This window comes from Synchiropus splendidus, chromosome 17 (assembly GCF_027744825.2).
Source record: "Synchiropus splendidus isolate RoL2022-P1 chromosome 17, RoL_Sspl_1.0, whole genome shotgun sequence".
NCBI lineage: Eukaryota > Metazoa > Chordata > Actinopteri > Syngnathiformes > Callionymidae > Synchiropus > Synchiropus splendidus.
Genome location: NC_071350.1, coordinates 16,780,707 through 16,803,961, shown reverse-complemented (window position 1 = coordinate 16,803,961; position 23,255 = coordinate 16,780,707). Strand labels below are relative to the sequence as shown.

The 23,255-nt window shown below is 45.5% G+C and overlaps 1 protein-coding gene across 2 annotated transcripts in view; it reads left to right on the top strand.

Annotated features, from left to right (window-relative positions):
* The window catches only part of fstl4 (follistatin-like 4), a 159,928-nt gene that overhangs the window by 107,541 nt on the left and 29,132 nt on the right, over window positions 1–23,255 (top strand). For both annotated transcript variants that reach the window (XM_053846544.1, XM_053846543.1), the window contains exons 5-6: window positions 1,743–1,933; window positions 4,132–4,252. In XM_053846544.1, the coding sequence (XP_053702519.1) occupies window positions 1,743–1,933; window positions 4,132–4,252 (312 nt within the window). The remainder of the gene's footprint in view (window positions 1–1,742; window positions 1,934–4,131; window positions 4,253–23,255) is intronic.

Sequence of the window (23,255 nt, the reverse complement as noted above, 5' to 3'; positions counted from 1 at the left end):
TCTTCAGAGTCAGAATCAGAATCAGCTTTATTGCCATGGTCAGTGGGGATCCCACCAACTAGGAAGGTGCTTTGGAATAAAATAAAATAAAATAAAATAAAATAAAATAAAATAAAATAAAATAAAATAAAAAGGCTGTTCACGAATTCAACAGTCTGGCGGCCGAGGAAATTTTTATTTCCTATTATTTTATTATTTATTTATGTTATTATTTTATTTTCCTTCAGAAAGGAACCATGCTCGGTGTAGCTTGGCCACATCTGACTGAATCTGACTCCTCTGAGAGGACTTGCCATCCCTGACCACCCAAGTGGTCCGCATGTATGGCGCACTCGGTTTTGGGATGAGTCAGTTCCAAAGAAGGTCACCTGAGGTGGGGCTCATCTAGGGACCGACCGATTGACCCACCTGGGACCCACCAGCAGTCAAACCCCCCCAGTACAAGCTCAGTATTAAACAGTGAGGCAACAATTTGCGACGGAACCAGGGCAAAACCAGATGGAGGTTACACACCTTCAAGTACTCCGTGTCCTTTAATTTCACCAGAAAAAACTGCTTTATTTCAGATTTTTTTTTTCACTTAAAACTGTTAAAATAAAGTGGGTCAGCCAGACCCACCAATACTCGCAAGAACACAATGACACAGTTCCCTCACCTTCAACATCTTCTCCCAGACACAAAGGAAAGGTGGTATTTTGATCTTTTCACGGCTGATTGTGAGGTCCCGCTTACAGCTTGTGCTCTTAGAAACTCTGACAAATTGTTCCTGCAGTGTTTGACAGAAGACTGAGAGATTGAGCATTTCGATTTCCGCGACTGTGGAAGAAAACACGGCACGATAACCAACTGAGAAAGGCTGTTGAGGACGTGGGCGGCTTCTTTGGGTTTCCTCTAGGCACTCAGGTTTACTCCCCCTGTCCAAAATCCTACAGAAGTTATTGTCCGTTGTTGTGAGTACGTCTTAAATAAGCACAAAATATGGATTCAATTTTATGAATAATAAACTGGAAGAGCAGCCGCTGTTTGTTTTCCCTGTCTTGACACCATGAAATGGGAACTCACAAACCTCCCCCCCCCCCACTCCCCCTGCCTGGGAGAAACTACATTTCAGGGACATCAGGCGCCGGCTCCGGATCACTCACCTAAGGAGCCAACATTTCTAACAGCCAATAAAGAAAGTCCTCGTCCCTCCAGAACAATAAAAGAGTGTTGCAGTCGAGGCTGGTCGCGCTGTAATACAGACAGATATTTCACTGCCTCTGCCGCAGCTGCTGTGCTCAGCACTATCTGAAAAAAAAAAGGACATTGTGGTGCGGAAAGAACAGCACTTGCTGCAGCATCCAGGTGTAACGCGAGGTTTCACCGTGAGTGACGGAAAACAGGGGGCCAGCGACTGGATTTATTAGGCTTCGTCCTTCTCACAGTTGTGGCTCATTTTGAAAAAAGTGCTGCGAGTGTGAAGTTTCTTCTTTGAGGAAATGTATCTCACAATACTGGACGACCAGCTTTTGACTTCTGGGCAACTGTTTTTCATGGTGAGAGTAACTTTGACTGGCATTTGATTTGAATTCCAGTGTCTCATTCTTTAGTCGGCATGAACTCCGGTTTCCTCCCTCTGTCTGAAAGTTAACTGATGACCTGAATTCTATCGTGAGGTTCTTTCCAACACTCCCTAATAGAGGTGTAATACATGTTGTAGTCATGGAAGCTCCAGGCGTAGTAACATTCTTGTTCTCCTTCAGGAAATGCCTGCACCATGTCAGAGTACAACCGCCTGAAGAACCTGCTTCTGGATATGAAACCGAGAGTGGACCGCGAGGGGGAGCAGAGCAAGCAGAGGGACATGGAGGAGAAGAGGGCGCTGGTGGACACCATGTTCAAGTACCTGGATGTGAACCTGGATGGACGGCTGGTCAGCGAGGAGCTGGAAAAGGTACTGCCTCCGGAATATATAAAAATAAAAGCATTTCTCTCATCACAAATCCCTATATCATCCGCAAACATCACTGTCCATCTCACCAGTCTCTCTCTCTCACCAGTGTTCTGCACCACCCTCACGTGCATCTAGTCAACTTCACGGACTAAACTAGCAAATAAACCGAGAACGTTTTTATTGAACGTTATTTTGAGACTCCAGGTCTCGAGTTTTTCTTCCAACTTAATTTAGTCTCGTGACATAATCCGCACATCAGTCGTCCTCTGTGAAGCCTTCTAAGGCTCCTAAGCTTTTCATCCGTCCCAGCTGAGACCACCTGAAAGTTGCAGACGGGATTTGAGGGTTTCAAACACTTTCAGCGGAGCGCCCAAGGTGAGATCAGAGTGCGTCAGCCGACACATGGCGTCATGCTGCTGGAGGCAGCGAATGGAGCAGAGAAAAAAAGTTTGTCGCATCCCTTAATCTGCCGTGTCACACGTGCAGCTCTGTACGAAATCGATTTGGGAAGATGATTAAGCAAAGAGCTTATATTAGAAATAACAGCTGGAGGAATTAAACCGTCAGCAGCAGGAGTTTTCATCGCTGTCTGCTCTTGAACTGTTTCGCGGAAAATAACAAGACAGGCTTTCGATGAGGGGTTTATTGATCCCTTTACTTTTGCTAAGTGTTTCCATGGGTTTTTTTTTCAAATTTGCTCACTGAAAACAGCTTTGGTTTCAATTCGTGAAACCCACTTTCAGGGCGAGAAAATTGACAGTTTCTCCTACTTGTGTTGCAGCTACTGTTAAACTGTGGCGGAAGCCAACTTCAACAAACTGTTTGCAACATGACTGAATTTAAAGGAGAACTGCTCTCTTCCCTGTGTTTTAGAAACTGGTTGTGTATTGGATTGTGGAGGAATGATGACTGAGCAGAGAGTGGAAAGTTGCTGGTTCAAATCCCAGGAGACAAGACAGTGTTGAGCAGTGCTTCTCAATTATTTTCTGTTGCGCCCCCTCCAGGAAGAAGACCCCCCAACTCGACTCTGTCTCTGTAAATGCTATCATTTATCTATAAAATTATTTATTCAGTACATCACTGCATAACATTGTATCCTTGTTAATATTAAAGAAAAGAAAATGAAGAAAGAAGTAACATAGATCAACTTACAATAAAGAATAACTTTGTTAAAATAGTTTTTGTCTGTAACAGAAAAGACTTCAAGCGCATCAACTTGCCTGAAATTTAAAAAAAAAAAATTCTAGTACAGCAAAAAAGTATGTTCTGACCACAATCTGGGAGTGAGGGATGCGAAGTCGGAACTCCACTAAAGTATCTGATAGCGTTTTTTTGCTCAGTTTTTTCATCTTCCACATATTTTTGATCAGTTGTTGAGGAATGTAATGCTGGGATCATGGGGTTGTCGGAAACTGATATTACCGGAGATCTTGGTCCAATTTTGGAGTCCAATAATAGGTGATTTTTTTCCCCATGTTTCAGTGAGGCAGCCACCTTCATGTACAGTACCAAAGCTACTGTGTAGGCTTGTGAGGCTGGGTCAGAATAGAAAGAGGCAGCTTGGGTTCCCTTTAAAAGCAAAGTATTTTCTCAAAGATATAAAGTTGGAAGTGCAATTTCAACACAAGCTGGACTCAACAACTCATCGATTGCTTTCTGCTCAAATGGCTTGTACGACTGAGACACTCTCAAAGTGCAGTATTCCAGTCATACTAGGTATTATTTTCTGCGAAAAAACATATTTATTACAGATAAAAACATAATATTCGCTTGGTGCGTTGGCGACAAAGTCTGTTTCAATTCTTGTTTTTGGTGCTGCTTTTCCCCCTCAAGTTTGTACTGGCTTTATAACCACGTCATCTCCAATTCTGCCGAGGCAGAACAGTGGTCTTTACTTTCTGTCTGAATCCTTGTCTGTTCTTGTGATGTAGATCATTTGCAGACCCTTTTTATCTGTCTATCTTAAAGTACAGATTACATCTTAGTAAGAAATGTCTGCCAAATTACAGAAATAAAACAGAGCGTACACTTCTTTTATTGAAGAACATGTTTGCGATCGCCTCTCCAAAAAGTGACCTTCTAGTTCCCTTCACTCCGACAGGTCCAGATATCTTTAGTAAAAGCTTTTCGGCAGATAGGTTGCAAAGACTGTCATCTACTCGTCAAACCTGTTCCGATTTTTCTTTCTTTTTTTTCAGATATCGATGAAGGAACATTTGGAGGAGAGTCTGCTGGAGTGCACCATGCAGGACCTGCTGCGTTACGACGACTACAACAACGACGGACACCTCACCCTTCACGAGTTCTACACGGCCTTCCGTAAGTCCACTGGTGCTCTTGGTTTGGTGGAAAGCTGTGAAAGAGGTTTAGAACCTGGTGACCCCGCCGACCGTTTAGCCCCTCAGCGTGAGCCAGGAGGATAACAATGATCCATGCAGGGTAATTACTCCACGTGCCCAGACTCTTTACGGCATCTGGAACAGACTTAATAACCGCTGGGCTTTGGGTTGAGTCACCGACGAGAGTCCGCAAAGAACACTCCAATTGATGATCACGACCCGTGTCATCGTGTAATGGGTGCATTCAGAGTGGCTGTGCGCCCTGAATCCAACACAAAAGATTGTGTGAGTGTCTTGTCTTCAGTTATAGTGAATGTGGTTTGAATGTTTAGGTAGCAACAAAGAACATTGAACATTAAGTCACACAAGCCCAGAAGGAGAGGCGAGTCCAGCTGGTACGAGGCACCGCTCTGGAAAATGTGAAGGGAACAGATAGTAAAGTGGAGCTAAGGGTGCAACACAAATGAATGAATGTGCTCGGAGGAAAGCAGGTGAGCACACGGGAGGCGACGGTAAGGAGAATTCCAAGCATGGGATTTGATGCGCTGGAGGCGCCGCCATTACAAGAGGATTTTTGTGATTGTTGTAGCTTAATACATGGCCTGTGTCTGCATCAGTATTGTCATAATGTCGACTATTAAATCACTCATACATGTTCCAGCTATTGAAAGTCCTACAGCAGTTTTCGGTCGCCCAGTTGCAGGCAACTGTTAATCCCAGAGTTTGACAGCTCTCTCCTGGAGGCTGCTTTCACTGGCGGCAGCCATAGTTTCACCTTGCAGATGGACGTCGCAGAGGCACCCGGGTGCATTTATGTGCCGTCCGGCGTGTTAGCACGCATTTAGCCCAGGATGGTCAGTGCCTTTTATGCCTGACAAGGTGTTTTGTGAGACTCGTAAAACACTCTATTGATCAGGCGATGCTGAAGGTTAACTGGCCAGCGGAAAGCCACATTCAAAAGGGACTCATTATTTTTAGGCGCCGCAGCTGGTTTTTAGGAGAATGTTGATGGTGTTAAATTGTGCAAATTCCCGTGTAACTGGTGTGCGTGTGTGTGTGAGGGTGTTCTGCTTGGATGGGAGCGTCCTGGGAGGCAGAGCAGCCAGGAGGCACAGGTGTGTTTAGCAGGGTGGAAATGTGGAATTAGAAAGTCATACAGAGTCGATTTTAAAAGTCGTGAAACACTGTTTAAAGTTGATATTAAGTCACTTTATAGGAGGCGTGTCAAACTCCACCACACAAAAACCCTGACTAGCCTCAACAAAATTCACATTTACTGAAGCATCTGTAAATGCTTTTCTTTGTTTGAGCCTCTTAATCCAAAGCCAGTTTGTTTCCGTCTCTCTCTTCTCTCTTCTTTCAACCCTGTAACTGCCCATCAAGCGAGTGTCCTTCACCTTCTCGTGGCAGAAAGAAGCATCTGTTCCTGCACATTTTGTCTCCGAGGCCAGTGTCAGTAAGTTGAAACGCCTTCTCCGGTTGGCCTGCAGAGGGCGTATAGAAGAGGCCTGTTACTGTCTTTGCGGTTAGTGATGGGTAGAGGTTTCATGAAACAGTGTCCTGATTTTCAGAGGCCACCAGATGGCGCTGTCTGCTGCAAAACGTTTGGACTTCAACAACAAATTCCATAAATCCTCACATCATTTCTAGAGCAAGAGCGCCGTCTAGTGGCCTCTGAAAGTAAGGCCACTGCTTCATCAACCCTGCAACACTGTTTCACGATACTTCCTGAAAGTGGATTTGTATTAGCATGTGCTCATGGTAGCTGGTAGACCATTGGTAGTAGTGTCTCCGTAACAGTGCTTTGGAGAAGCTACTGCACAGATGTTCTAGGGAACCTCTGCCTTTACAAAGATCCTGTCTCGGAGACCTGTCACAGGACGTTACAGTGTGCTCTGTTGAGTTGTTTTAGCATCCCGGTTGGACATCTGAACTCCTTGTTGGCAAACATGAGTCACACTGGTTGGGTCACTTCCTCAGTCCCAGTCCAAGTTGCTGTGTCCCCCCCACTTCCATCGCCAGATAAGACCACAACACAACAAAAGATTGATCACTCGTTCTTCTTGAAGGTTTGCAGCGCTTGATGTTCCTGTTTCACCGCGAGTGAATGTGTTCTGATATGTGCTCTACAAAGTTGATATTTAATTATCGAAGCTTCAATGGCTTCGTCGGGAAAAGTTCCTGTGAAATTCTATTGTCTGATTTTGTTTTGTGCGATGTTTCTGTTTGCTCCTTTTTAGATTGTTCCATCCCTTGAAAAGACAAAGTTTCTGCACCTTGATTGCATTTTGTAAACACAGCAGGCGGCTGTTTTTCTTCGTGTCTGTCCAGTGTTTACCGATTGAAATGGACACAAAGAAACTCGGCTCCCCCGAAGGTGTGTAATTTCTTCAGCCGACGGACACCTCCCCACAGACGCCTCCTCAAACCGCCGGGACGAGCCTGAGGTCAGAAATGCAGCGTTACGTCCCAGAGGTCTGCTGCGAAGGTTCCCGCCGTGAATTGATATATTTCATTTAATCCTCAAGACCCAAGTCCCGGTCACTGAGCTAGCAAATTGGCAAAACAACAACAGAGAAGTAAAAGAGGAAAACACTAGAAGACTGAAGCGAGGTGAGAAGAAAGCAGCAGGACGCCTTCACAGAGAATGCCAGATGATAGCGGGAGCTTTCAAAGGAATAGGTGAGAAGCTAAAGTGAGATGAAGACTTGTTTTATCCTTCATACATTTTGCTTAGCGTTTCTATCGTCGGGTCACGCTTGGCACTGGAGGAATGAGAGGCTGGCTATTTCCCAAGTCTCTATGGTGAGATTTCCTTCAGTACTAAAATATAACTCCTTTACAACTGCAGCACTGTATGTCCAGGTGAATGGCAACATTAGTGACCAATTCCTGGGCATGCTAGCAACAACTGAGCTTAAAGGTTTGTCACTGACCAAGCACAGTCACGGTGGCCCGCAGAGCCCAAAAATATGAGGGGCATTTACGTGTCCGAGCCCCCGAACGTGAGGTAAGCTCTCGTTTTTTTTTTCACCGTGGTGTAGATGGCTGCCTTCGTTCCCCGATGGCCATGTCGGTTGACGCTCTTGTTAGCATAGGCTTATCATGAAACGGCGGGGCATTTGAGTTTTGAGGCAATGTCGTGCTTTAAGGCCGCGGGCCCAATTATAAAAATGCAGAACCAGTCGGAACCATTGGTAAACATCCAATTAGGACCCAGCTAGTATTGCAGTCGAGCGGCGCCCTCCGTCTCCCTCCCCCACACTTGCCTTCCCACTCTTCCAGCTCATTTCCAAATGGCGTCTCCTCTTGCTTCACACTGTGGTGTCCGTGCGTTTGCTTTTACAACTTTTGGGGAAAATACTTGAGTATCTGCCGGTCTGGTGCGCTGGCTCAGCAGGTTGGCGTAATTAGTACGAGATGGGAGGAAGAAAAGAAAGACAGCGGAGGAGAATAACAAGCGTGGAAAAGAATGGCGCATTATGCTCTCAACGTCAACCGCTGTCTGGTCGTAGGAAAATCATCGGCGTGCCTCACCACTTCATTCTGCTGGCGTTCCATCTGGTCTTGGTTCTGAAGAAGAAGACATGGAAATCAACCTGAATTACCAGCTTGAGTGTGAGATTTCACTTGTCTGCTCAGGTTCGAAAGCTGCGTTCACACCAAGGGCGGATTCACTGCTTCATTCTGGCGTCACTGGTGCTACACTCTGGCGCCAGGCGAATCCGCATCACAATAGGATCTGCGCTCTGATTGGTTATTGCTCTGCAAGTTGCCTCTGAAGAACCGATCTCTCTGCTTCTATGTGAGATGCCACCAGGGTCCTCAGGCGCCACGCTCAAAACACCATAATGCCGCTCCTCAGATACGGCAGAACACCACAAAGGTCCCCATATTAAGGCCTTTGCATCGACTAGAATCTGACGCTTCATTTCAATTAGCACTCACCGCTCCATGCCCTTTGTCACCGGTTTTGTTCATTACTTTTATGGACAGAATTTCTAGGCGCACCAGGGGTCGGAGGGGATCCGGTTCGGGAACCACAGAATTTCATCTCTGCTATTTGCGGACGATGTTGTTCTGCTGGCCTCATCGGACCGGGACCTACAGCATGCACTGGGGCGGTTTGCAGCCGAGTGTGAAGCGGCCAGGATGAGGATCAGCACCTCCAAGTCTGAGGCCATAGTTCTCCACCGGAATAAGAGTTCTTGCCCCAAGTGGTGGAGTTTAAGTATCTCGGGATCCTGTTCTCGAGTGAGGGGAAAGGGTAGCGTGAGATTGATAGACGGGTTGGTGCAGCGGCAGCAGTGATGCGGTCGGTGTATCGGACCGTCGTGGTGAAGAGGGCGCTGAGTCACAAGACGAAGCTCTGGATTTACCGATCGATCTACGTTCCCACCCTCACCTATGGTCACGAGCTTTGGGTCATGACCGAAAGGATGAGATCACGGATACAAGCGGCTGAGATGAGTTTCCTCCGCAGGGTGGCTGGGTGCACCCTTAGAGATAGGGTGAGGAGTTTGGTCATCCGGGAGGAGCTCGGGGTGGAGCCGCTGCTCCTCCACATTGAGAGGAACCAGCTGAGGTGGCTCAGGCATCTGGTCCGGATGCCCCCTGGACGCCTCCCTGGGGAGGTGTTCTGGGCATGTCCTACCGGGAGGAGACCCCGGGGAAGACCCAGGACTCGCTGGAGGAGGTTTGTGCAGATCAGGAAGTTTGGGCTTCCTTGCTCCGAATGCTGCCTAAGCGACCCGACTCTGGATAAGCGGCAGAAGAAGGTGAAGGTGACTCACCGCTCCACCGACTTTTATGTGAAACGCAGTAACAGATATTAAAGTGGATCCAGGTGGTCCTCAAGTGAGGTCGTGCATTCATGGTCAACCAGCCTTGTTTCCCTGTGTGTTTTTCGAGTTTGATATGGAGATGAAACCGATGAGGAAAGTTCTGAACCCATGACCTAGTTCTGTGATAAGTTGCACCTCGTATTTTGACACGATGTGGTGGGAACAGTTTGTGCCAACCACAAAACGATCACCTGATGTCCAAAGGATTTGTGGTGCTAAATAATCCGAAGTGCAGAGTCTGGCCCGTAATGATATCCATCAAGGTTGGTCCTCCTGGTGGGAGTCTGTGGAGCGGTGCCGGGGACCAGATGGTCAGATCACAGTCCCAAGTCAGGGTGAGATTCCACTTTGGTTTGGAACCAGTCTGTGGGTTTATGAGGACACTGCAAACCCCAGAAGTAGTAACCGTGTTCATAGTGTTTTTGCTGTTGTTTGTCCTCATTCAACACGCACAAACAGACACACACACCAGCAAGGACAGACGGAACAACAAATGCTACACTTTTATTTGTCAGAGTTCAGATGTTTGTTTTTTTCTGTCCCCACAAATGTCACTAAATCTGAGCGTGCTGTAGCTCCTGTCGCCGGGGGAAAGTTATCAGGGCAGTTCCCAGCACATGCTCAGGTTAAAGACCTCCAAACACCTTCACTGCTCTTGTTTCTGTCGCCTAGCAACCAGCTTCTTGGCAGGTTGTTGTGAAGCCACAGTGGCTCTTTTATCTTATTTAAATGAGAGCGCTCTTGTTCGGTTGGACCTAACAAGCGCACACTGGTTAACCAATCAGCTGTCAGCTGAAAAAAAGCACCATTGAGAGAAGGTGTCCTCTTGGACAGCACTAGACCCCAGATCGAATCCTGTGTTTCAGTTATCTCAGAAGTTGGAAGTGCGTCCTGGGAAAGACGTCAAGTTCAGTGCGTTCCAGTTGTTGAGGTCGGAAAAGAAGATGGCGACGTCCTATTCTCAAGCATGTGTAGTCTGAACTTCTGCTTGTTGTTTACGCCCGTGGAAGCCATCTTGGATTGCGACGTCGGTGTGGTGGAAATTTCTCCCAGCTTCTGACTGGGACCTCCATCACCCATAAGAGATGAAGGCGGGCTGGTACTGCTACAACCTGCTTCACCAGAGTGAGTCACCTGAGGTGATGCCGCTGAGCCAAAACATTGGCGTGAACTCACAGCAGACGTCAACAGAAGAGGAGGACAGTCGCTGGGGAACAGAGGAGCTGTGACTCATTTCGGTCTGAGAGGTGGGAGGCATGACTTGGGAAAAGGAGGCGAAGTCGATGTGAGGTTGTGAGTGAAGTTTCAAGGGGTTTGAGTCGGGCGGCGAGGGTCGCCGCCACCACAACAGACTGTGATGGTGAAAAGTTGACAGAGTAGAATCACTGCTGAAGCGCCACCCGTCTCTGTCGTTCTTCCCCGAGGCTTGTCACATGCTCCTGTTGCCTCTTCAGCAGCACAAATTCTGAGGATTGTGGTTCAAGAGACCTCCTGACGCTCTTAAAAGCATCAAACAGCAGCAGCCTTTCCATTTCCTGTTTGCCGTACAGCAACCACACAAGCTCCTGGAAGATTTTTCCTTTTGTCAGCCTTCCTTCTCATCATCTCCTCCGCGCCGCAAGTCCTTCCTGATGCCTCCTTGTGGTTTGCAGGACCTTCTCTGCTAATTGCGGCGGTGTATTAAGGGCTTTCTGCCAAGTCCTTATATTCCGTGGAAATTACCGAGAGCGAGCTCCGCTGCACGAGCAGGTGAAGCGGCTGCAGGGGATTGGACATGGATTTTTTTGCTGCAGTGCTGGCTTTTCTTCCGTAATTGTGCGTCTGAAAGAGACGATATTTTGAATGCGATCATTTCTGCGCAGCGTCTGGTCAAAGGCTCCACTCATCCTGGACTCACTCATGTCAAACCAGATGGTTTCGCCTCACTGTTAAACCTCAACTGTGTTGACCAAACCTCTGGAGTTGCATGTGCTGATTTTTAAATATAACAATTTGCATTTGTGGTTTAATTTTTCGTGCGCCCTGGCTTATTACTTCTCCACCCACCCGGTCAGCAGGCAACTGTTTTTCGGTTCCCACACCACTTGTTAATGCAGTTCACATCCTCCTAAATTCCCACTTCCCGTCTGACTACAGTGGTCACCCACAACCTGCTCTGCATGCAATAGTTAGGATGCCAGGGTGGTTGCTATGGCAACAGTGTGTGTCTGTTTAACCTCAGACTCATGTATTGAGTCCAACGCTACTGTGGAAGCCGAGAGGAAGACTAGTGTGGAGGAGGCTCAATTACTGACCTCTGCCTGTTTTATCCGGTCTACGATGAGATCTGCTTTTTTGTTGTTGTTGTTTGTGATTTTTCTTTCATGTTGGCATTGATCTTCAAATACACACAGCAACCTGGTGCCCCCCGAAAGGAGTAGCCCATTGGTTATTCAAAATATGTTAATGTAATAACCATTTTATCATAAGGTAATAACGTGGTTATTGAAATATAAAGTAAGTTATTTCAGAAGTGTCACAGGTGGAGATGTGACCCCTGGTCTATGGTCGACCTGCAGTGATGGATGGATGGATTGGACACAAAAGGAGTAGCCCATTATTATTATTACATGTGTTAATGTAATAACCATGTTATCATAATGTAATGACATGGTTATTGAAATATAAAGTAAGTTATGTCAGAAGTGTCACAGGTGAAGATGTGACCCCTGGTTTATGGTCGACCTGCAGTTATGGATGGATGGATTGGACACAGATAAGGAGCGCGGGTCCCAACATGGCTCGCTTGAAGCGGTTCACCGTGTCCTCATAGCATCTTGTCCTTTGGATACATGGTAACTGTGTTCACCCCAAAGGACCAGAGATTTTGTCTCATCGGTCCTGACAGATTCTATTGTTCATTATAGCAAGAGTGAGATGTCTTGTTGGAGACAAGTGACTTGACCTGCCACCGTTTGGGGCGGCCCAAATTTATCAATAGATCTCGTGGTTTTTCCGGAGAGACTTTGCTCTGCCTCTGTTTTGTTTTGTTTTCGGCCCTGCCACTAAGTTCCTGTGACGCCATTCTGATCTCATGAGGAAATGCAGTTGAAAGCCTAAAGTGTCACCATGGAATGCAGCCAGGTGACTTCTGTGGAACAGTCCAAGTCAATGACTTGAACTGGAGTGACCTTGCCTGCAAGTGTGATGCGACACCATCACCATGGAGACGGTTCCCGCTCAGACTCCTGCTCTGGTTTATCTCCAGTAAAACCCGACAGCAAGCTGGCAGACGCACTTTTCTAGTGTGGAATATTGAGCATAGATTTATGGAAATATTGAAGGAGGTTATTATTATTTTGGTTAGAGTCCCTCAGTCCTTCACCAGTGAAGTCCCCTTATCTGGCTCAGCCTTTATTGAGTGAACAATAGAAGTATTTATTTGAATTAAGAACACTGGGAGTTCTCCTGCAGGATGCTCCGACATAAAGCGAAGCAATAATTTACGGTGTTGGTGTGAGGCGGCAGGATGGAAACTCTGGTTTCTCTCGCGGGACAGATAGCGGGCCATTTTCTTGTTTTATTGTGCAAAGCATCCGAGGCCCACAAAGGAACTCTTCAGCGGCGCCGCAGGACGAATGTGTATATTATATACATAGCTTCTGGCAAACTCAACATATGAACCCGGGAAGAATTCCACGGGGAGAAATTGTCATATCATAACCTTTACAAAAGGTTGGTGTTGTTGTTGCTGAGATATTGTTCCTGGAATTTATTGATCAGGCAGTAGAGAAAAAGAGTTTAGAAATGCTACACAGGTCGAGGGAATTCTCACAGATGAGAGTTTTGTGTTGAGATATGGGGGGGTTTAAGATGTAAGTAATCTGGAAAACTACTGCCAGGTCCAGGCGACATTTATCCTGTTACTGCTTTTTTTATAACCTATTGAAATGGTCGCGTCATAGAGTGCAGTCATCCCTCATGTCTCACTCAGTTCATGGGACTGTAATGTTGTTCAAGAGCTGCTTCTTCGTGGATCTCAGTTCGACACATGCTGCCCCCCGCTGGATGGAGTGAGTACTGCAAAAAAATGGAGCCAAGTCAAGGTCCAGGACCCAAGCGACTTTCTGACCTGCGATCATATTGCGACAGTAGACTTCCCACACTAGACTCAAGAATCGCCCCTTGTTTCCACCTGAGCACTGCAGCTACACCAAGCTCCCTGTCGCTCTGAGCACAGCATATTTGGTGACCTATGGGTATCTACAATAGTCCAGTTAACCCGGCTATTTGGACCCATGTCCCAAGTTTCTTGCTTTATGTTTGGCCAGGTTTCCTCTCCGTCTACAGTGTCAAGAATCTAGTGGGATCATTTTTCGCCTGACGGCTTGGTGCCAGTGTCGCTGGTTAGAATGTAACCTTGAGGTTTTCCCAGTCAAATGTTGCTCGTGGTGAAGTGTACAGCTGGGTTTTGAACAGCAGAGCATGGGACTGACTGCCAGATCATGCCAGTAGCATCGTCCTGCCTCGAAGATCAAGTATTGACATGTAAATGAGTGCAAGTTTAGGGTCAGATATTCGGGGAAGAGGCGGTGTGACAATGACACTGGGTTACCAAGTTGTCCATGGCAAGTGATGGATGGATATAAGGCCGGAAGCAACAAAGAAATAAATCTTTGCATCTAAAAATACTGCAACCAGAGTGAAAGTTTTCCCATTTTTCACCTCCGTTCTAAGGTGGTGAGGCAGCTACATCTCGGGATCATTATTGGCGACACAGTGACCGTCCTAAAACTCCTCCAGTCGCTCTTATAATTACACAGTTATTAAGCGTGCTCAATCCGCTTTCCCCTCATCTATCTTTCTTTCATTTCCAACGCTTTCATTTGCTCTTTACGTCTCTAATTAGCCATAGACATGTAAATCCCCGAAGGCACTGGAGGGGATTTTCTTCGACCTATTACCCCCCTTTTTTTTATCATTTCTCTTCTGCCCCCGCCGTCTCTCCTTCCTCTCTCCCTGGCAAGCTGGGCGCCCCGGGGGCTGCGAGTGTGTTCCACTGTGTCCCTATACTCCAGCAGAGCGCTGCGGGCTGTTGGTGCTGCGGCATGTGGTCTGCTTTTATCTAAATCCCTCTCTGGCAAGAAAATCATTTATTATCCCGCCTCTATTGATGTGTCCTGCTTCACGCCTCCTCTCCGGAGCACTCCTTCCTTTCTACCTGGCTTATCGTTACAACACAATACGGCGATGTCGTACCTGTGAATGAGCGTCGAATGTTCATCCTTTTCCTTGGGCATTACATGTATCTGTTAGAATATCTTACAATGGCGGTCTTCAGCGTGGCGGCTGGTAAAGCTCACAGCAGACGCGACGCTACAACACAGCGACATTGGCAAAAGCCGCAACAAGTTTAGACGCAACAACACAACATTAAACCACAACTTTACTACATAAACCTCAACAGTTTCAATGGAAGTTTGCAGGTGGGAGCTGGGCTGCTTTGCCAAGGGCCAAATGACAGAAGGAGAAAGTGGCAAAAGATTTTCCAAACTTAAGTCTTCGATGTCGCGTTCCACTTTTCAGAAATCTACTATGTTTGACTTTTAAAAGTGTTACCGTGTCAACAAGTCCATGTGCACGTAGAGCTCTATACCTATATAATGTTTACCTTTCGCTATAATGCTAACGCTAAGACTCAGATTTCAAACACCAACAAATAATTCAGACGTGTATTGGAACTTGCTTTTCTACCGTGGAGGTTACACACCGTAGTTCACCTCATACAGATCAATTCCGACAATTTCTCTCATTTTCCAAGGTACCGAGTCTTTGTGTGGTCCTCATACAGTGCTGGATTCCACAGTGAATGTAAACAGTCTATTGCCCGTAAACATGGCGACTGCGGCCCACAATACAATGCTCTTTTGAGCCCCATTGTTGGTTACAATAACAGTGTTATGACAGAGGTTATAACTATGTTTGGACAATGTCTCATGAAGCAGTGATGCTTCATCCTTTGTGACCAGGTCTTTCCAATATGGAGGCAACACCTATAGTTGTGATGCTGTCTCGACCTGATCCCGTTCATTGTTATGCACTTTTTTTTAACGTAATAAGCTACATTTAAAAATTGCAGAATCGCGATCCATGGAGCTCCAGTTTGAAAAGCCCAGAGTGAAACACTTCAAAACCATCACCGAGGTGCTCCAGCCATGACAGATGTCCCCCCCTCCTTTGACCTCCTTTTGCCGTATGACCATTAATACCAGTCAACACAATGCCGCCACAGAATCAGGTTTGCAACAGGCGGCCGACCACAAACACAACACATCCATTTGAGTTGCGATGATTCATAGCCTTTGTTTTCATTGCGTTATCCCAGAACAAACTCATTTTATGCAGAAATGAGATTGGAGGGAGTAAAAAAAAGCGCAGAGCCGACTGAGGTGTTGATAAATGCTCATCTTCAAACAGCTGAGCAGAACTGAGACTCACACATTCCATAGAGGCGCATGGTTTTAGCTTGTCCTGCATCCAAAAAAAAACATAAAAACCATTGGAGGCAGTAGCTGCGCACATTTGTTTACATGTGTAGCAAAGAGGCAGGTGAGATTTGGGAGAATTATTTTTTCACAAAACTCCATGGCGAGGAGAAAACCAGCGTGAGTGACACCTCAAGTTGAAATATTGAAAATAATAAATACATTTAACAGCAAATAGCCACAACAATCTCAGCTGATGTCGAAGTCAATTGAATATGAAAGTGCAAAGGGACCTGAGTGAGTTTACTCTGATATCAGCAGCTCCCTCCGACAATAAGTCAAAACAGAATTAGTCTTCGTATTAAAGAGCTGATTTAATTATGACTCGGGCCATTTGGTTCAACTTCCTGTCGAAAACCTGCTGATAAATGAGCCGTATTTTTGGAGAAACCCCAGCGATAATTTCCAGAAATTAATTGTCTATGGAGAGTGGAAGCAGGCAGGGGGCCCACGTTTACGTCTGTAAACTTGACTTAAAATATGTGGCTGCACCAGTCTTGGTGATTCGTCTCCCTGGCATGAGGCTAACTGCTCCTCAGGATGTGGCTGTTACTTCTAACAGCTTTAAAATGAAACCAAAAATGTTGAGCAGTTATTTACTTTTACAGTGTTGAGTCACAGCGTATTTGCGTATTCGCTGAAGTGCCCCAAGAAGTGTTACCTTTCCACCGCACCATTGACCGAAGTGCAACCACGCTCACCTTCTTGCCACACGGGATTTTGTTCATGAGTGGAACTCCCAGTCAGGTGGACGTTTGGGGGTCTACGGGTAACAAAGACGGAAAGCAGTGCTTGCTAAGATGTGGCTCCTTGTGTAGCTACTGAAGGGTTTGCCGCAGGACTTTAGCAGCCGAGAACAACTGAAACATCTTTTCCTCCCTGTGTTTAACCCTCTTCTCGTAGCAGTGGTGTAAAACCTGAACCAATGCCACTACGTCTCAAGCAGAAAACAATTGGGGTCAGGCTCTTCTGCTTCTGGTCAAGTCGGACTTCTCCCTCCGGCCACTAATCTTCCTCCTCTTTCGCCAGACTGAAACTTAGTCAGGTCTGTCAGACGATGCTGTCGCCGCTAGCGTCGGGAAGGGCCACGGAGGGCGTCGGAGTCGGGGGTCAGCCTTTTCATGAGCAGATTATTTTGATTGGCCGATCGCTGTGGAGGCTCAGATAAGCCTTAAATGGCTTCTTATTGGACTGAATGAAGTCCGAAGGATTACGTGGAGCTGGAGTCTCAAGGCGACTTGAAACTGGAGCCATAAATATTCCATCAAGATAGCTGATGACATTTGATGAAAGGTTCCCATTTCTCTGCACTTGGAGCCACAGATCTGACCTTTGTGGGACACTCAAACTCCTCAGGCCTTTGTTAAAGTTGTTTAAGTGACTCGGACATGATGGACAAGGGCCGGTGATGCACATCTCCTTCACTGATAGATCATCTGTTTTGGAATGAAAACTGCTGTCAGTAGCTGAGGGTCACACAATAAGGCTTCCAAAACCTCCCCGAAACTCCGGATGCAGAGTTTGATATTGGGTTTTGAATCACAGAAAATGTTTAAATTGAGAAGATCCTGCATCAATGGAGATCAGAGCCATGAGAAAATATAAGTATTTGTTTTGTTTATGATGAAATATTTCTATATATTTATGTTTCAAGAAGAAGAAGAGGAAAAACTGGGAAAGTCTGGCAGCTCACAATGGGTTCCCGGTGTTTCATGAAGCTTTATTCTTTTTTTGGTCCATAGGTGGCGCTGTCTGTGAAAAAAGTGTCGCCTCTGAAATGGACAGTGGTTAATGAAACTTCAGTCTTACGCTGGTCGGTAGGTGGCGCTGTCTGTGTAAAAAGGGTTGCCTCTCAAATGAACAGTGCTTAATGAAGCTCCGGTCTCACACTGCCCTGTAGGTGGCGCTGTTGGCCTAGTGAAGCATGGTGTTATTAACGTTTTCAAGCAAAAGATCGCTAAGCAAAGTGTCGCTTTTTAAAAGAACAGAGCTTCATGAAGCTTCAGTCTTACTCTGTTCTGTAGGTGGCGCTGTCGAATTTCATTGAAGCAGAGTGTCGGTTCTCAAAACAACGGAGTTTCGTGAAACTTCAGTCTTACGATGGTCGGTAGGTGGCGCTGTCTGTGTAAAAAGTGTCGCGTCTCAGAACATCCGTGCTTCATGACGCTTCAATCTCACTCTGATCCAAGGTGTTTATTCAAGCGAAGATTCCCATGCAGAGCGTCGGCTCTAAAAGCAACAGAGCTTCATGAAGCTTCAGTCTAACTCTGGTCTGTAGGTGGCATTGTTGTAAAAAAAAAAAAATATATATATATATATATATATATATATAAATATATATATATATATATTTTTTTTTATTTTTATTTATTTTTTTTTTTTTTAAAGAAGACAAAGATTACAAGTGAAGTGTAACCTTCTAAAACAAGGATATTTCATGAAGCTCCGTCAGCCTAGTGGTGATACGGTTGAATCCTTAAATGCCAAAATAAAAAGTCTTTTTGAGAAAGTGAAAGACGCACACAGGTATTTGACTTGAACTGAAGGGAAATGTCAGGGAAGCATGGAGGTCCACTCGATGCCTCTCATCTCGGTCAGTGCAATTTGATAATGCCAGGAGGTCGACGGATCCACGACCTACAGGAGTCAAAACACATGAATCACAGGGTGGAATGGCGAGCGTAAACGCTGACGCCGGCTTTTTCTTTTTTCGCCTCCCTTTTAACCGCGGCGGCGCCTTGCTCACAGGAAGTGTGCCTCAGGGAAATGACTGCTGGCCTGGCCTCTGATATTGCAGCGTGAAGTTTCCCCAAGAACCGCTTATGGGAAGGGTTTGATACCTTCAGCCCGCAGCTGCTGCTGAGTGTGGCGACGATGCGATGCCCGCCACAGTTTTGACCAAATCAGGACATTTGCAAAGTTGACAAGTACAACACCTTTTCATAAAGTACATTTTCCACCCAGATTTATTGTCGCACATGGAATGTATTACTGAGGATGGATGAGAAAACACCATCGACCTTCACTCCACGCACTTTCATGAGTGGCGCTATTGTTATTTGCTGTGTTTTATTTATACTTTTTAAAAATATTTTATATGAACTACATGAATTATATTAGCATCGAGCTGAATCATCCATGCTCCATCAGCAGTCATACTGTACACGAATGTCATTCCGGCTTCATATTGATGTGATTTACCTTGAAGAACAAATGCTGGTCATCGAGTCAAAAATGCCGAGCCAAGCGCAAAGCTGTGGCATGCATATACGCTAACAAGCCGCTGGTGAGGTTATTTATGATTCTCGCTATAGGCAATATTTCTTCCGGCGGTCATCCATCATGTCATGCCGAACACCATCAATTTTTAATGTGACAAAGTTATTTTTTTATGACATCATTAAACACTGGTGAAAGGAGCTATATATATATATATATATATATATATATAAAATTATTATTATTTCCACAAATAAAAAGCCACATTTTTATCAACTCAATACGCTAAATATACAGCTCCTTGTAAGAATGGCTTTCTCTTTAATGTAGTTTACGTTTCCGATTTATTTAGTTTTTATCTTGGCAGCGTTACGGCCACGTTATGGTTCATTTATGGTGCCTTTACGGACAAAATTTTGCCTGACATTTTCAAACGCTGTTGCCACCTGTCCAGGAGTATTGTTGGTCGGCAATATAGGGGGAGTCCAGAGTCATAAGGCAAACCCCAAAACAGACTGTGGAAGAAGTATTGATACAGAGGATTAAGAGGAAGACGGAGGTGGTGGCTGCTGAGGCTGGAGGACGGAGAATTTCCAACGTTGTTATGTCGTCTTTGTGTCTCATCAGAGGTTCGTATCGGGGAGGAACAGCAACACTGCCCCCCATGGTCTTCTGAGGTACTGCTCTGTTTAGACTTGGACTTTCTTTATTGTCATTGCACAAAAACATATCACTATATTATGGCAACAAAATTTCGGTTTGCGGCCTCCGGTTTCCAAAAACTAAACTATATGTCCAAAAATAAATAAATAAATACTAGTCCATAAGTAGAAGAAGAAGAAGTTTGGTCTGGATCCGTAAGCTTTGTGGAAGCATGTAGAAATACGAACTGAATGATTTCAGAGCACAGACAGAAGTTTCCGTCCGGATCCGGGTCTGTATGCTACGTTGAGCGTTAATGGACCTGGTTCTGACCCTGTGCTGATTTTTATGGAATGAGTTGCGGTCAAAGGGAGGACCATGGCTGAAGATGGCATGGGAACATCTCAGGAATCACCTGTAAAACTGGACTGGAGAGAAAAGTCTGACTTCAGCTGCTGACATCCAGATGGATGGAAGGTGTTTTTGAGGTGAAATAATTCAACTCATTCACCCAACCTCGGTTACTTCCTCAAACGGTGCTGTGATCCGGATCATGGCATGAGTCAAGGCCGGGCAAATCACTTAAAGCAGAGCAGCAGGAAGAAGCGGAGCTTCGCGAAACACACCGCCTGGGATGGAAAGGGTCTTGGACACTTGGCTGCTGAAGAGCCAAAGATGGGAACAAAGCCGGCGAGAGGAAGTGGAGCTGGGAAGCAGAGTGAAGTTGGGGAGAGGCGGTGCGTGAGTGGCAGAGGATTCCTCGGTACCTGTGGAGGAGATTAAGGGTCTGCATCGAATGTGATTAATGAGCTGGCCGCTGATTACTCAGCCCCATCTCCTTCCCATGAATAATCACCGCGCCGGCACACTCCGAGAGGAAGAGCTTAAGTTTCTGTGTGTGGGTTACAGAGCGGCAGATAAGTGGGCTTTGTGTGCGCTGCAGATAAAAAGAAGAGCACAATGGAATTTTCCTATAAGTCGCCTTGTTTGTTTACTGAGGCGATGTTCAGCGTATGAAGGGCCTTCACATGAATCATGGGCAATAAACGTACAAGAATGGAGAAGAGTCAAGTTCAATATCAGCTGCATGATGCTTATGTTTTATGTACTTCACTTAGAATAGATGTATACAGTGGTACCTCGGTTTTCTAACGTCCCGGAATTCGAACAAGTCGGAGTTTGAACAAAAATTTGGTCATTTTTATTATCAGATTTCGAATGAAAATTCAGAACTTGAACGCCCCCGAAAAAAGCCAGAAAAAACATAACGTGCGCAGACCGATCAGCTGGCCCACGACGCGCTTTGTTATTGTGTATAACGCAGCCTCTGTATGCAGACGTGTCCCGCTAGCTACATTTACTGACTGTTTTTTCTTCATATTGAGGTGTAAAACCTTTCCTGTCTCCACACTGGACCGTGGTAGAGTGTCACAGGGGAGGTGCTGGAGCGCTCACTCCAGGGTTTGATGTCCTGTTGTGGGCTGGAGCTGGGACAGGGATGAGGCCAGTCTGGGACAGAGCGTGACTTGGTTTATGACTTTGTCACAGCCAAACTGCACAGAAGCGCACATTCAGAGCTGGACACGCACCGGGCACCTCTTCACTTCTGGAGAGACGTCACTCACTCGGCAACCCCTCCCACATGCAGCGGCCACACACATAGAGGAACAGCCACCTGCAGCAGACACTCTACATTCACTACTACAAAAGCCTGTTTTAAGCCTGTTTTGTATATATATGTATATATATATGTTTTTTAAGTAAATTTCATTTTTAATTTGTAAAAGCAAATACATGTTTTATGACTGTAATTGATGTTATTTTATATATATATATATATATATATATATATCTAATATTATATATACATATATATGTAGTATTTTATTCTATTTTATTTTAGATTTAGATGAATAGCAAAATATGGCACAATAAAGTGAAATGCTATACTTATTATTTAGATTTTTTTTTTTTTTTAACAATAAAATTTAAGCTATTTCTCAGTGCGGCTCTCAAAATATTTGTCAGCATCACTGATTAAAAAGGACTTTAATTCTCAACACGACGTGTATAGCGTAACCACCTTTATGGCGTTATTACTGCAAAATACCGTGCTTATAACCTTTGGTTTCAAGGCAACATCTGTTAGCAATGCGTCTGCACTTCCGTGTCTTCATCAATAATTGCTCCACATGTATTTCCCTTCACGACATGCGTTCCTGCTGCTGTCGGTGCTCCATCTCCGTGGTGACACGACCGAGCGAGCGAGCGCTCACTTCTGCGTGTGCGCGACATGATGTGATATTAATCCAGTGAGTTTGAACACACGGATGATGCATCTACTCATAGATGCGGCGCCCCCCGCTGAGAGCGACTCTGCGCGACCCTACCAGATCATTTATCTACTTGTGTGCTCCCAGTGTGAGTCCTGTCTCCCCACATGTACAGTCGCAGCTCCCTCGGCCGTTGTTGTGGTCGCAGAGGCCGTCAGCATGTCCTGCTAATTCTATTGATCTTCATATATCCAGGATGGGAACTGAATCAATGGAGCACAGTCAGGATTTACACTGTTTTCTGATGCTCTATTTGAACTGAATCAACCTAGCACTATAACTGGTGGAACACAGTCCCACACAACCTCACACAACCTCATAACAAGTGGCTGCTGTGGTGACTCGCACCCCTGCAACCAGCTGCTTGGTTCATGAAAGTCAAACAAGTGCTATGTTCTTCAACTCAGGTTGAGACTAAACATGAAGTTATTCTCATTGTCTGTGTGCATTACAGCTTTTCTACACCACATTATGACATGAAACGTAGTTTGATGCAGGTTTAAATATGAAAATTACCAAACAGCCCAACTGGAATTTGGATAACATGGTTAGAATTCTAAAATGAATAAGCAAACTCTAATGATAAAACAGGACTTCATACTCCTCTACATATTTATAGCAGCTTTCAGTCCCAGACTTTCATGATTCAGTTTCTCTGCCAGTTGATGAGAGCAGGTGTTTTCAACTACTCTGATTTAGACTGAGCAGCCTGGTGGTCTCTCTCTCACGCGCTATGGATTGATGCTCCCTTTACGTACGAAATCGTGCCCGTCCTTTTCAAACAATGGCACCGTAACTGTTTAGCCATATAGCCACCAGGGGGAGCAGCCCAGAGTCAAAGGTTTATGACGCTAAACTCCAGAACTAACGTGGCGACTGTGGAAGCGTTCATCTTGCTCAAAAGAGGAAAGAGAGGCAGCAGGAGGTGTTGGTTGGTGAGGCTGTTGAACATATCGTGACTGGAGGACGGAGAATTTCCACCATTGTTATGTCTTCTTCATGTGTCATTAGAGCTACGTATCGGGTTGTTACAGCAACACTGCCCCCTATGGTTTATGGTAGTACTACTCCATTTGGTCCGTATTCGTAAGCTGCGTGGAAACATGCAGAAATACAGAGGAAATGAATGCAGAGCATGGACAGAAGGATCCGTCTATATAACTTTGAGCATAAATGGACCTGAAGAACGCGAAATTTTCTAGCAAAATTAGCTTTGAATAAATCTCAAAGTAATACTGCCTTATGTTTGTCCGCTTCTTCTTTTAAGAGCCGCTGGAATGTTTATAATCGCACAGACTGCTCTGGAGTTATTGTACTGAGAAGCCCACATGCAGCGACTTTTGAGCCATGTATTCGGGCAGCTCTTGAGCAAAGGTGATGGGGTCTACCGTGACACTTATTTGGGCGCTTGTGCCCGTCTT